This window comes from Rhinopithecus roxellana, chromosome 3, assembly GCF_007565055.1.
Source record: "Rhinopithecus roxellana isolate Shanxi Qingling chromosome 3, ASM756505v1, whole genome shotgun sequence".
NCBI lineage: Eukaryota > Metazoa > Chordata > Mammalia > Primates > Cercopithecidae > Rhinopithecus > Rhinopithecus roxellana.
The window spans coordinates 106562250-106577897 of NC_044551.1; the positions used below are offsets into that span (position 1 = coordinate 106562250).

At 34.1% G+C, this 15648-nt stretch overlaps 1 protein-coding gene across 1 annotated transcript in view; it reads right to left on the minus strand.

Moving 5' to 3' along the window:
• Window positions 1-15648, minus strand: part of HSD17B4 (hydroxysteroid 17-beta dehydrogenase 4) — an 89316-nt gene that overhangs the window by 50360 nt on the left and 23308 nt on the right. Inside the window, exons 3-9 of the mRNA XM_010353791.1 lie at window positions 14708-14815; window positions 14263-14322; window positions 13005-13026; window positions 12865-12911; window positions 11234-11318; window positions 9661-9848; window positions 577-668 (exon numbers count right to left, since the gene is read on the minus strand). Coding sequence (XP_010352093.1) covers window positions 577-668; window positions 9661-9848; window positions 11234-11318; window positions 12865-12911; window positions 13005-13026; window positions 14263-14322; window positions 14708-14815 — 602 coding nt within the window. The remainder of the gene's footprint in view (window positions 1-576; window positions 669-9660; window positions 9849-11233; window positions 11319-12864; window positions 12912-13004; window positions 13027-14262; window positions 14323-14707; window positions 14816-15648) is intronic.

Consider the following 15648-nt stretch of genomic DNA (forward strand, 5'->3'; position numbering starts at 1 on the left):
ACATCTAAAACTTTGAAATAAAGAAAAATAGAAAAGTTTATTTTTTATGTAAAAATAAGTAATGTTACATTTATTGACCTATCACACAAGATTAAATTCCTGCTATACTGATAATTAAAATTAGTGGGTGGTGCTATGTATTAGGCCCTGTGCCAAGGGTTTAAAATATGACTTGTAGCTATCACAAGGAACCCCAGGAAACTAAAGTTCAGGAAGGTCAAATCAGCAATTCCCAGAATAAGAATTCAAAATCTGGCCTGGTTAACTCTAAACTCCAAGCTTCATCTTTCCACCTTATCATTTGGCTTCTTAAATAATGAAATTTCCCACATTTTGACTGAACACATCAAACCAGCCACATTTCCATTTGGTAGGAATGTTACAAATGTAGAACTAAGTAAAAACAGAATTTATAAAGTTGCTATTACTTTCCAAAAAATGGGTATTAGTCACCACTATTAATTATAACATAGACACAATATTTAAAAATATACAAGTGATGTCCACTGGTGCAGATTTTTACAAATGTAAGCAACTGGAGAAAACTAATAAGAGAAAACAGGAAGGTGCAAATACCTCAAACAAGCCACCATTCTCCTCACAACTCTCGTGACAAAGCCAAAGGACAAGTGGTGCCACATACTCTGGCTTCAGAGCTTCCACGAGATCTGAAATAAAGAATATACACATATGTCACCAATCATTTTACTTTCTAATAATTTCTTACTTATAAAATTATAGGTAATTCAGAGACCTTTAAAATAAGAACAAAATTAGTATGTACATAACTAGTTTAACATTTAAGGCTTTGGGAAGAACTTTTTTTAATCTCAACTGAGCCATTTCTAAAGGGCTCTCAAGCTTCTAAAATTGTAAGTATCAGACACACCTTTCCAAGATGAGTAACATATCAATACTGTTCACAAGAAGAAAAGTTAGAACTGCCTAGACAAAGATTGGTGAGCAAAACTGTATTTAACATGAGAAACTTGGGTACCATTCATTCCCAAAATTATTCTATTTTCCCAGCTATTAACAAGAATCTAGAAAACCACAAAACAGCCTAGACCACTATAGTGGCAGAAAATGATTGAGAGTGCTGAATCCTAACCACTAGACCACCAGGGAAGGCAGATAATGATTGAAATAGACCTTGCAGACATCACTGATGAGGGCACAAAGTATAAGAACTACTTTCCCATTGCATATGTTACTTTTTTGACTTTTTAAAAATTAATGTATACTAGTTATACATATTCTGAAGGTACGTGTGATATTATGATGCCTTATACGATGTGTAATGACCAAATCAGGGTAACTGGGATATCCATCAACTCAAACATTTATCTTGTCTTTGGGTTAAGAACATTACAAATCTTCTCCTCTAGCTATTTTGAAATACACAATAAATTATAGTTAACTATAATTTCTCTATTGTTCTATCAAATACTAGAATTTATTCCTTCTATCTAACTTTACTTTGGTAGTCCTTAACCAACTTCTCTTTCCCATTGCACTTTCTGTGAGTACCTTGGTGAAGCAGAAAGGTGCTACATGAAGAACATGAAGAGTTGGATTCTAGTACTGAAGCTGCTATGCAAGCAACTTAAGAACGTGAGTCCATCATTCAACTTCCCTAGGCCTCTATCTTCATTAGTAAGCTAGTAATTTAAATACTTCCACTTGCTATTCCACCAAGCTGTTCCAAGGCTCAAATGAGATACAATTTGTATCTTACAATACCTTAAAAACCATAGAATTTTATCTAAAAGATCAAATAAATGCAAAAATTGTGAAATGACAAAATACGATTTTGTATTAATGTTAAAGTAAAAAAGATGGTGTATATAGTCCCTGTAAATTAAAAAGTAGTTGCAAAAATTCTTCGGTTTATAGCCTCTAAAAGCTCTCAAAGTACACAAGCATTCCAATGGCACCCTGACTTCCATTTTTCATCATATGCATGAGGAAAAAACGAAAGGAAGACTCCAGCCATCTCAAATTGTGCAATGAAATAAATTATTAACTTAAATACCCATTCATCTCAATACATAACATTGCTCGCATTTCCCATATATCTATTGACAAAATTGAATGCTAAAGGATATTTATGTACAAGGATTTGGATATTTGAGTTGACTAACTTCAAACTGAATGCAAAATAAGCACATCTATAAAATGCAACAGAGTATCTATTACCTTAGGTGAGAAAAAAGAAAAGAACATAAGGCACATAGAAAAAAATAAGTCTGTCTTGCAGTTTACTTTATATATTATCACTAATAATATAAGCAAATATTCTTGCTTTCCAGTTCATTCTCAAACTCCTAGGTTAGCCAGCATCTATTGAACTCAGTTTTATAAATAAAAAACCAACCTCAAGAGACTAAATAAAAGATCAGAGAAGTTCCATAGCTATTAACATATAAAGTTACATGAAATCAAAAATAGAAATATTTACTTACTTAACCCAGTGTTTCTTCCACAATACTAGATGTCAGGATATCTAGCATTACAGTGAGCCAAGTACTCTTGAGGAATGTTTCTGCTTCCAGAAATGAGATTCTTTTAAAGCATTACTGAGATAAAAAAGGTATCCTCCAACCAGAAAAAAAAAAAAAAAAAAAATAGAAAAGAGTCCCTAGTGCCTGAGAATGATACAAATAACAGTACTGATACCTAGGTGCTCAGAGGTAGGCCAGCATCAAGATGGGGTCCTAAACCTAAACTGTTCTACACTGAACTTCAACTTTTAAGGAAGACTGGGCAGACCAAAATTGGCTATGCCTCCTGGTAACCAGCAGTAGCAAAGACAGATCCTCTCTGAAGAAAACATTGCCAATTTAGAACACAGAACAAACACGGAACAAGATCAGGTAAAGAGCTAGTAATTAGAAATCATGAAGGAAAGCCACTATGAGAAAAAGTTAAAGAAACAGCAGATTTAAACTACAATGGAATAGAAATCTTGGAATTTAAAATATATTATAAAGAAAAGTTAACTATTAATTAGCATTTGTACCCTTCCTGACTCAACGATTTTACTTCAAAGTACATATCCAAGAAAAGTTATTGTTCTTGTTATCCAGAACACATGTACAAGAATAAAAGCAAATTAATTAAAAAGCAACATATATGTTCATTAATAAGAATTAAATAAATTCACATAATAGTCTTACAGCAATAAAATTGAATGAGCCACAGCTATATATAAATCTTAGAGCCCTAAAATTGCCTGGAAAGACAAAGTACAATTCCCAAAAATTTTTTTAAATGACAAATGTCAAAAAGATCAAAAACAAGAAAACCAAACAATAAAGTGTTTGTCCATGTAATTTTTATTAAAAAAATTAAAGGTAAGTGAATGAATATTCTCTTTAAGTGATTACCGCTTGGGGGAGGAAATGGGGTGAGGTAAAAAGGTAACAAAAATAGATACAAGCTATGGAAATGCTCCAGTTTGGGGGCCACATGACAGCATGTCATCAAGATGATCTTCAATGACTCCCATGTCCTTTAATTTATCCCTTGTTGTAGTCCTTTTTCACAGTGTACGAAGGCTAGTCTGTGTGATCAACAGGATAGGACAAACGTGATGGTACATCTCTTCTGAAATAGGTTATAAAAGACACTGCAGCTTCTGTCTTAGTGGCCCTCTCTTTCAAATCGTTAGCTCTGGGGAAAGCCAGCTGCCATGTCAAAAGCAGTCCTATGGAAAAGGCCACCTGGTGAGAAACTGAGGCCTCCTGACAACAGGTAGGAAGGAACAGAGGCCTCTTGGCAACTACCATGTGCACAAATGATCTTGGAAGTAAATCCTCCAAGCCAAGCTTTCAAATGACTACAGTGCCAGCAAACATCTTCATTAAAACCTCATTAAAGACCTAGAAGCAGAACCTCCTAGTTAGGCTAAATCCCTGACCCCAGAAATTGAGTGAGATAATAAATGTTTGCTGTTTTAATCCACTAAGTTTTAGAGTAGTTTACTACACAGCAGGAAATAACTAAAACAGCTTAGAAAGTTAGTTCCTGGATACTCATTATAGGGTTTTATTTTATTTCATGTAAGAAACATGTAAGTTATACACATTATTTTTCATGTATCAAGTATATTTCAAAGGGGAAATGAAATAGCAAAAATGTTTCCACACATTACTCATAATATCTGGTTCTTTAACAAATAATTTCTTTAATTGCCCATAAGGAAATATTTTAGAGGAAAAGAAAAGCTTCAGGTCAAAATAAATTTTCAGATATTCTAAACTATAAAGAGTAAGAAAAAAGCAGAATAAAAATAATGGAAACAATAGTCCCAAAATTAAAGGAAATTTTAAAATGATCTATAACTCTCTTACTTTGTGAAACAGAAAACAGATCCAGAAAGATTAAGTCATCTGTCTAAAGTAGACTTTATTTTCTAAACTTCTTTTACTAGAGCATGGTAGGCATAAAGGATTAAACATTTACTTAATGGTTTGGTGGTCCAGATCTGTTCAAATAAATGGCAGCATATTCCCAAAGAAAAACAAATTTAAAACCTAAAGTTTTAAGTACTTTCTTGAAAACGTACTGCTTCCCAAAGAGTCTAGAACCCACAGGAAAAAGTGACTAAAGGTAGAAATCTAACAAAGGGATGATCAGCACAAATTCTAACTAGTGATTTGTCTCTTGGTATGAAGCAGGGGGGTAGAAAGAAGGTACAAAGTTAGATGCAAGTTATTGGCAATGTTCCAATTCTTGGGTTGAGAAGTGAGTTCATGAACATTCGATATATTTTTATGCTTTACTTCTTGTATCTATAACCTATACTGTTTTGTGCCTATATAGTATCATACTTAAAAGGAAACAAAGTGTATATATTTCACATAACATGATTCTTTAACAAGAATTCCCTTGACACGACTATGAGAACATAAAGAGTTTTTAAAGAATACGAGGCTTTAAAAATGGCTCTGCTGTCAAGGAAACGGGAAAAACATTAGATCTCAGGTCCAAATAGGTATTCTACACTAAAGAAAATTGGTTAGACACAGCTCTTGGCAAAGGCTGCAAAGTACTGCTGTAGTATTACAAATCCCAAGTTCTAAAATGAATGTTAGTTCAAATATGGAAAATAAATGGTACCGTATTTGTGTTCCATCAAGTAGCTAATTTTAAAATAATCCCATCAATTATTTTGTACCATTTCACAGAAGCTACCTTTAAAGTATTATGTAAATCTTCTTTTCAGAAATATATAAAAACCAAGAGTACCAAAAACTACAGTTCTCCATAGTCAACTAATATATATACATATGTAAAGAAAGGCAGGCTCTCAATTATCCACTTAAATTTTTAAAGAAAGTTGAAAGACTCACACTATCTCATTCCAAGACTTAATATAAAACTAGAATAATCAAAACATCATGATATTGCTGAAAGGACAGGCACACAGATCAACGGAATAGAACAGAGAAGCCAGAAATAGACCCAGGGGTAAGTATTCGATTGATTTTCCACAAAGGTGCAAAGACAACCCAAATCAAGAATGAGGAATAGTCTATAGAACAAAAGAACTAGATTCTTGAACAAACAAACAGCTTTTTTTCTTTTTAAGGCAGGGTCTCAGTCCATTACCCAGGCGGGAGCGCAGTGGTACAACCATAGCTCACTGCAGCCTCAAATTCCTAGGCTCAAGAATCCTTTCACCTTAGCCTTCCAAGTAGCTGTGACTACAGGCACAATCCACCCTGTCCAGCTTGACATTTTTTAAAAAAATGGAAGATGAACTATTATGTGTTAAAGGAAACTTAAGAGCTATAACAACAAAAATGCCTGTGGACCTTGTTTGGATCCTTAGCGGAATAAACCAACTCTAAACATATCTCTTTCAAGACAACTAGAAAATTTTAATATGAATTTGGTATTAGGGGATATTAGCAAGTTATTTTGTTTGGTTATGATAATGGCATTGTGGTTACATGTCCATATCTGTTAGATATTCATTTCCAAGTGTTCATTAGGTGAAATACAATGTCTAGGATTTACTTTGAAATACTGCAGAAGAAAAGGGAGAAGGTGATCAAAAAATGAAACAAAATTGGCTGTTGACCATTTGCTGAAGCTGAATAATGGGTACAAATGGTTCTTAACTTTCTTTACTCTTATGTATATTGGAAAGCTACACAAAAAAGTCTTTTTTTACACAATAAACTATAACCATAAAAAGCATTTTTTTAAATTATGGAACATGAATAAGGTAAAATATAATGCAACCATTAAAAGATATCCTGCACTATTTTATTAAATGGGAAAATATTCATGATATGGGAAAAGAAAAGATAATAATAATTAGACTTCCAGTCTGCACTCCAACATAAAAAGAGCTTGGAAGTTGTTACTTCCATCCTCAAACCAAGATAAAAGCTTAACAAGCTAAAAATCAACAACTCTGCTTATCGGCACCAGAGAATTCAGGTCACAGGGCAAATCACCATCGGGAAAACTGAAGACACAGGCAAACGCAGAAAACCCAGCTTACTGGGAACAGAAGCCTCCAGGGCCCAAGCAGTTAGAACACTTAAACAGTAACTGACAAATTGCTAGAGGCTGAATGTGGACTTGTTTCATCTTAGGAGCGCCCAAACTTAGGAGGGGACTCCAATACTTCTGTAAGTTTTACCTCCAAAATTTCCCACCACATAGTGAAGATCAGAGAAAAATCCCCTCATGCTTTGGAGAAGAAAAGAGGAAAGAAACCATTGTGAAATACGCCCAGAGTATTCTGTTCTACTTAAGGCCTGCTCAAGAGACACTACTTTACTAGAGCCTTGTCTAACCTAGGGGAAGAGTGATTAGACAATTGGAACTTCTCTAGCTTTCCCATCTCAAATAAGGGAAGGAGAAGAAAAAAAGGCTAAAAAATTCTTCTGAAGGTACCAACCCAGGGCTCTGACCCACTAAAAAAAATGGAGATTTAATAATAAGAGTACACAACCCTTCCCCTCCCCGATACCCTTCCATTCCGTCAACAGGGCTCCAGTATAGTAACAATTACAAGTGAGAGCTTCAAGATACAAACTCTATTTCTAAGGAAACTCAAAGACAACAGAGTATAAAAAAACAAGAAGAGAGAGGAAGCAGAGGCCTCTGATACCCATAGCTATAGTAAATAATACACACGGCCTAACTCCTAACGAGATAAACATAAAACCTCACACTAAAGGCCTATTAATCTCACTTGCTACTACTCAATAGCACTATTTTTTACTTTCAACAAAAAAACTGCAACCCATGTTAAAAGGCAAGAAAAAGCATAGGCTAAAGAGACAAACATTAGAACCTGATTCATATATGGCAGAGATTTGGAGATTAACAGCCAAGGAATTTAAAATAACTATGATTACTATGCTTAGGGCTCTAACGGAAAAAGTGAATAATACACAAGAACAGATGGTTACTTTAAGCTGAGAGATAAAACTCTAAAAAAGGATCAAAAGAAAATACTAGAAATCAAAACCATTGTACAAGAAATGAAGAAAGAATCAGTGAGCTTGAAGATATGTCAATATAAACTTCCTGAACGGAAACACAAAGAAGGAATGAGAAAAATGGAACAGAATAAATATCTAAGAACTGTGGGACAATTACAAAAGATACAACCTGCATACAACGAGAATCCGAGAAGAAGAAAAAGAGAATAAGCAGAAGAAATATTTGAAGGAATGATGGCTGAGAATTTTCCAAAATTAATGACAGGCATCTCAGAGGATAACAGGCAGCATAAATATCAAAAATCTCCACCTAAACACATCATACGCAAACTGTGGGAAACCAAAGATAAGGAGAAAATCTTGCAAGAAGCCAGAGGGGAAAAAAAACGCCTTACCTATAGAGGAATAAGGATAAGAATTATGTCACACTTCCTTTCTGAAACCACGTAACCAAGACGAAAGTGATGTGAAATACAGGCATATCTCATTTTATTATATTCCACTCTATTGTGCTATGCAAATATTGCGTTTTTCACAAACTGAAGGCTTGTGGCAACTCTACATGAAGCAAGTCTATCAGCGTCATTTTTCCAACAGCATGTGCTCGCTTCATTTATCCATATTGGCATTTTTTAATAACCAAGTGGTTTTTAATTAAGGCATGTATATAGTTTAGATCTACACATAATGCTCTTGCACATTTAATAAACTACAGTATACTGTAAACATAACTTTTACGTGCACTGAGAAAGCAAAAAATTGATATGACTTGTTTCATTGCAATCTTGGCTTTATTGTGGTGAGCTACAACCAAACCTGCAACATCTCCAAGATATGCCTGTATTTAAAACGTTGAAAGAAAAAAGCCACCAACCTAGAATTCTGTATCCAATGAACGTATCCTTCAAAAGTAAAGGAGATGAAGAGAACACAAAGACAAGCCACAGACTGAAAAAAAAATTTCTAAAACATGTATCTGATAAAGGACTTGTTTCTAAAATATACAAAGAACCCTTAACATTCAAGAAAACAAACAATCCAATTTAAAAATGAGTGAAAGATGTGAAAAGACGTCTCAACAAAAAAGACAAATAAATGCCAAATAAGCATCGGAAAAAAATGCTCTATACCATACGTCACTAGGTAAGTGCAAATTAAAACAATAAGATATCACTACATATCTATTAGAAAACCTAAAATCCAAAGTACTGACAACAAAAAATGCTGGCGAGGATGTGGAGCAACAAGAACTCTCATTAATTGCTGGTGAGAATGCAAAATGATACAATCATTTTGGAAGACAGTTTAGCAATCTCTTACAAAGCTAAACCTAGTCTTATCATAGCATCCAGCAATCACACTCCATGGTATGTGCCCAAATGACTTAAAAACTTATGTCTACACAAAAACCTGCACATGAATGTTTATGGCAGCTTTATTAATAAGTGCCAAAAACTGAAAGCAATCGAGATCTCCCTCAATAGGTGTATGAATAAGCAAACTGTAGTACATTCATACCATGGAATATTACTGAACAATAAGAAGTGAGCTTCAATCCCTGAGAATTCAGGAAGAAAAGGGGAGAGAGAAACAGGTGAAGCACAGGGGATTTTTAGGGAAGTAAAACTGTTCTGTATGACACTATAACAGTGGATACATAACTTTATGCATTTGTCAAAACCCATACAATTGTACAACACAAAGGGTGAATCCCAGTGTAAATGATGAACTTTAGCTTATCATAATGGTTCCATACTGGTTCATCAATTGTAATAAATATACCACTCTGACCAAAGATGTTAATAGCAAGGGAAACTGTGGGAGGTAAAGTATATAAGAATTCTCTGTACAATTTTTCTGTAAATCTAGAACTGCTCTAAAAAATAATCTATTTTTACAATAATTATTATGAAACAGGAAGAATATTACCCCATTCTGTAAAAAAAAAAAGACTATACAGAGAAAAAAAACGAAAGTTTTTATCAATGTGGTGGAATTATGGGTCATTTTTTATTTTTTCCTTTGTGCTTTTCTAAATTTTCCACAATGAACACAATTTACACATAATGCTTTTGAAATTGAAAAAAATAATAATTTTTAAGTATTCAGAAAATTAAATACTTTGGCAAAGCTCACTCCACATAGATTTGTAAGAACAGCACTGAAAAATATATGCTTGCTTACTAACCTTCAGGCAAAACTGTCTGAGTCATCCGTGATCCAGCATTAGGAGCAATGGTGTTACAATGAATGTTGCTTTTTCTGCCTTCAATTGCAAGAGAATTTGCAAGGCCCAGAAGACCCAACTTTGCAGCACTATAATTTGCCTGGCCAAAGTTGCCATATATTCCTGAAGCTGATGAAGTCATAATAATTCTAAAAAGAAAATCAATCTCTTAATATCATCTTTTCCATAATTTGATAACGTTGCAACTCTAATTCTGTTTTGGTACTATTGCACCTATCAAAAGCAACTATGTATACTGTCATTAGCTTCCTACAATCATGATTCATGTATCTAAAATAATATTAATATATAAGTAATCTCTCAAAATTCAACTACAAGATTTAACTGTTTTAAAAAGATTTTCTGGCCAGAACCAAATGATCTTACACTTACACTTAAATGTAAGAATGTATATTCATTATCTATCAAAAACAACAATAAATATTTACAACCATAAAATAACCTGGTAATATAAAACTTAAAATTTTAGCAAGAAATATTAAATCGAACAGTTCTAATTTTTCAGTCCTCATCACTTTGCCTCTCTCCCTTTCTGAATAATATTAAATGCCTCGTTAAAACAATCATCTCAAAATCTGACCCAACCTCACTAACTCTACTTAGGCTAAGTAAAATAAATCATGTCATTTATTCTCAGAAACTGTCAGGACCAGGATAAACTAGAAATCTCCAACAAAAACAGGCATCACAAGCAATTTGCTTCTATTAGGTATGTATGAGCACTAAATTAAGAGGAATGACCTCAACACTAGACTGCAAAAGAGAACATGGATTAAGTGTACTAGCACTGCCACAATAAGTTACTTATCTAGGAGGAATCATGAGAGGTCCTACAATTCTTAAAGAGTTGATAAAGACTAACTCATGTCTGACTACTACCAGCCAGCAGGAAATAGCCATTCATCTCTCCCCAGTTGGGAAGACATGAAATAATATTCACGTTACAGAATAAGGTACAGCTGAATCCTCAATGTGTGTACTACCTTCTAAAATGCCAGAAACTAAGGCAGGAAGATCACTTGGGCCCAAGAGTTTGAGACCAGCCTGGGCAACAAAATGAGACACCATCTCTACCAAAAAATTAAAAGCTTAGCCAGGTGTGGTGGCACATACCTGCAGTCCCAGCTACTTGGGAGGCTGAGGTGGGAGGACTGCTTGAGTCCAGGAGGTAAGGCTGCAGTGAGCCATGTTCATGCCACTGTACTCCAGCCTGGGCAAGAATGAAACCATGTCTCAAAATAAAATAAAAGTTGCCAGAGAACAGCAAGAAAATCTTTAATAACAAAAAGAGGTAAAAAATAAATATAAAGCTGTCCAGCTCAGCCAATCTGTGACTAAGTGATACCAATTTAATGAGGGTATGTGTCAAAACCATATGTTAAAAGCCGTATCTAAAGATGCTTTCCTCAATATCATAAATCATTTCACAACACTTCACATAATCTCTCCCTGTACACAAGAACCACCAGACACAACATCTTCAATCCCCCTTGACAACCACATGCAACTCTACCTTCCATATTTCTGTTTCTTCATGTGATCCCATGCTGCCCGTGTCACTTGGAATGAGCCCCGCAAATGAACTCTGTGGATTATATCTAAAACAATAAATTATTTTTATTGAATATTTTGTAAAAACTTAGACAAGCATGTCTGAGAATCAACATAAGCAATGTTGTATTTATATAAAGATGTTCATTTTATACCTAATGTATAAAATCACCTACTGTCACACCCCAATGAGTATTTTGCCTTCGTTCCAGTTATGCTACTAATCAATAGTTCACACCTAGAACTACAACAGCTTTCCTCATAATTTGTAAAATTAATGTAACACCTATATACATCTAAATATAATGCTACGCCCTTAATTTATGCCAACTTTATATAAAAATTTGCTAATATAAAATCCAAGATTTTTACAAATATAACTGGCACTCAACACTAACATCAGTTAAAGCATAATCATAAACCACATAGCTCATTAAGAAATATTTACAAAATACTCACTAGATCCCTATTGTTACCGTTTGCAAATGAGTAAATTAGTGAAAGAGAGGCCTGTTTTCACAGATTTCAATCTAATGAAGACCACTTACGAAACATTCAGACAGACAACTCTAGATTTTAACTGTCAAATTTTTTAAGCATTCTTAATTTTGTTAAAACAAATGTTTTCCTGTGTATATTAGAAGAAGAATGTAAGAGTGAAAAAAGGAACTGAAAAAAAAGAAAGAGAGAAGGGTCGTCAGGAGTAGTGGGCTTAGCAGGATGGCATCAGAGAAGGAGATACCTCAGTCCCATCTCAGCACCAAGAAAAGCACCAACAGAGGCCCCCTTTGGCAGCAAATCCTATCTTTCTTAGCTTCTTTTTTATCCCAGTTGTTACAAAGGAAGCAGAAACTAAAAGCTCTTCTTAGCTTAATTCTAAATCAAAGATATTAGTTCTTCTTTCAAAAGACAGTCAGGCAATATTCCCCCAAAACACATTCTATAAACAATGATATAACTGTTTCACCTCAGTTGCCATGCCTCCTACTGTCTCAGCCACCACTCTTCATTTTAGTTCTGATGGCCAATGGAAGTAAGAACAAAGAGCAAAAGAAAAAAAAAAACTCTTAACTGTGATTTGTTCATTATCTAAACTCAATCTTTCCAATTCAGACAGAATGGAAAACTTTCCTATTTACTAGAAGCTTCAAAATTATATCCAGGTTTTGTCCTAACCTGTTCTAAGATCGCCATCATTTTTAGTACACTAGACTCCCTTACATATCCTGCTCCTGCTCTTGAGAAAGATTCACACAGCTGGATAAGCACATTAAAGGCTGTTAGAGTTAATACAGCTAGAAAATGCTGACAACCTCTTAAGGAGAAAAAAAAGAGAGAGGGAAACCTGAAGACATAAAATCCTTTTAGACAACTTCTAAACAAATGATTTAACATTTTTTAAACGTATTAAATGTTTTCTAAAAGAGGCTACTTCTAACTATTTATTGTTTTTAGTACACAGTTTACTCATCATATATACTAGCAGCAAAAGTAGGCAGAAGCAGGTTTTTCCTTAAATGTATAAATTTATCAAATATTAAAAAGGCTAAATGGATAAGTATGTTCCACAGAGACATATTAAAATCAACTTACCCCAGTCTTCATCACTTATCCTAGCAAAGGAACGATCCCTCAGAATTCTAAAAAATCAATGTTGTATAGGGTAAGAAGAGGAAAGTTATATTTTTTTTTAAATTATATGACATCACTAAAAATGAAAAAGAAATACTCACCCAGCATTGTTGACCACAACATCTACAATATAAAAAGATCCAAGTCACATATAAAAGCAAGCATAGTAGTTTGCATTTGCTTACAACTCACATTTCTCTCCAAACTGGCTTTTTTAACCATGAAAAAGTAAATATAATAGGTAAAGAGTGCTATTAAAACAAAAGTCTATACCTACATCAAAAAAATTGACTCACAAAAGCCTAAGTATCACATTACATCAAGCACCTTCCTCTCAAACTAATACCTATAAATTTTCCCACCTCTCTATCAAACTTCTATCCACTTATTTATAGAATTAGCCACTATACAACTCTTAGGTTCTAAGGAATCAGAATCATAAGCCATTCTACACTTAACCTCAGAATTCACTTAGCAAGTTAAAGTTAGATTTTTTCCTTGCCACTCAAAAGTAAAAGGCCCAAAAAGAAAACCATTAGAGTTACAAACTGATGCCTTATCTTGATACATAATTATTTTCTCACTGTGAAAGAAAATAATTACGTTTTAAGGTTCAGCCCTCTTGTGGCTATTTTCACCCTATGGTTTCATATTTTTGTGGTTTCTATCCCTGTCAGATGATATGTGAACATGGTTCTTATGAGTTCCATCAAACAGAATAAGAAAAATAAATGTGACAGACCAAACAAGTAGGGGAGAGCACACTCAATTAAGAATAAGTAATGTTTTTCAGATTGTAAACATGTTGGGCTTATCTTCTGTGATGTCTCCATCTAGCAGTTAAATAATCTATTAAGGGTATGTGGGACTAAACTGGGAAGATTAGCTAGAGAAATAACAGACTAAACAATTTATTTCAAATACTTCTTAAAAATTAAGATTTTTATTACAGAGAAATCACCTTAAGTAATTTGCAAGATATTGGATCATTTTAATCCAAATTATTATAATTATCCAAAAGAATCCACTGGGTCCTCTATTGGTTTATTGGTTTATTTTTTATCTTATACACATCTTTGAGGTTTAACTGAATTATTTAAAAAAGGGCACTGAGTAAATACTTATAAGTTTTTTAAAGCACTTAAGGTGCAAAAAAACAAACTCAACACTATAGCCATAAAATTGCCACCTCAATGAAGCCCTTTATGAAATAAGTAAAATAATTAACTTATAAATCAAATTTTAAAATGTGATTATGAGGAAAGAGGTATCTGTTTAGTAAATAAAAGTCAACTTAAAAATATTTTATTAGGAAGGTAGAAGTTGCTCCATAAGAGCCATAACACAAAGAAACATCACCTATTCTTCCAAAAGCATCCAGTGCTGTCTTCACAACCTTCTCTCCTTCTTCCACTGAATCTGAGGGAAATGAAAATTTGTATGAAATTTCAGCAACCTCCCTTCCAAAGGACTTCTAAATTCTGTGGGTCAGAGTACACGACAGATACTATTCACCCAACAGAACTTAGAAGAACATATCCATATCTACAACGATTTATTAATTGTATCATGTGCTCACTAAGAAAAACAGTAAACAACAGAACAAAGGTTAGAACCATGAAATAGTCTACATCAAAAGTGTTAAAAATTCTCCCATATATAGAATACGTAGTCAGAGCATTTTGGCAGACTTAGAAAATCATAATTATACTGGAATACCGAGATATTTGCTCAAAGATTATTAATGTGGCAAACAGCATTAGTTGAAGGAAAATAAACAGGATAGTTCTCGCAAATACCATACCATAGCTGGCCACTGCTTTTCCACCTCTCCTTCTTATTTCTTCAACAACCTTATCAGCAGCTAAGGAGCCTCTACCAACTCCTTTGAAGTCCCCTCCCAAATCATTCACTGTAATGCAAAAACAAGCAAACAACAATTAATTATTCTAGACTTTCAGTGTGTGTGTGTGTGTGTGCGTGTGTTGAAAATGAAATTCTAATTACTAGCACTTCTCTTCAGTCATCTGCCCAATTCCTTCCTACCCTATCCCATCTTACTAAACACACCACAGGCATTTTCAAAACATTCCTCTTCATTTTTGAATACAGACATAAAGAAACAGCAAAAATATTTAAACACGAGTTCTTCTCACAACATTTTTAACTATGCAGTGTGTTTCCTCTTTCAAAAACTAAAAAAGCCTGGGCATGGTGGCTTATACCTGTAATTCCAGCACTTTGGAAGGCTAAGGTGGGAGGACTGCTTGCGCTTAGGCGTCCAAGACCACCAGCCTGGGCAACATAGCAAGATTTCATCTCTACTAAAAACCAAAAAAATTAGCTGGGCATTATGGCATGTAGCTGTAGTCCCAGCTACTTGGGAGGCTGAGGTGGGAGGATTGCTTGAACCTGGGAAATCAATGCTGCAGTGAGTTATGATCATGCCACTGCACTCCAGCCTGGGCAACAGAGCAAGATTCTATCCAGAAAAAAAAAAGGAGCAGGGAAGAAAAGTTAAAAAAAAAAAAAAAAAAAAAAAAAGATTCACTTTTTTTTCACTCCACTTTTTTTTCACTCCACTTTTCAGCAAAAGAAAAGAAAAAATGTGAAAATCACTTTAATATTAAATACACGGGAAAACAAAACTACCATAAAATCGATCAATCCAAATTCCACGACTTTATCCAAAACAACTGAAATCAGAAGAAAAACTGACTTGAAATTCTCTCCAAATATCAAAGG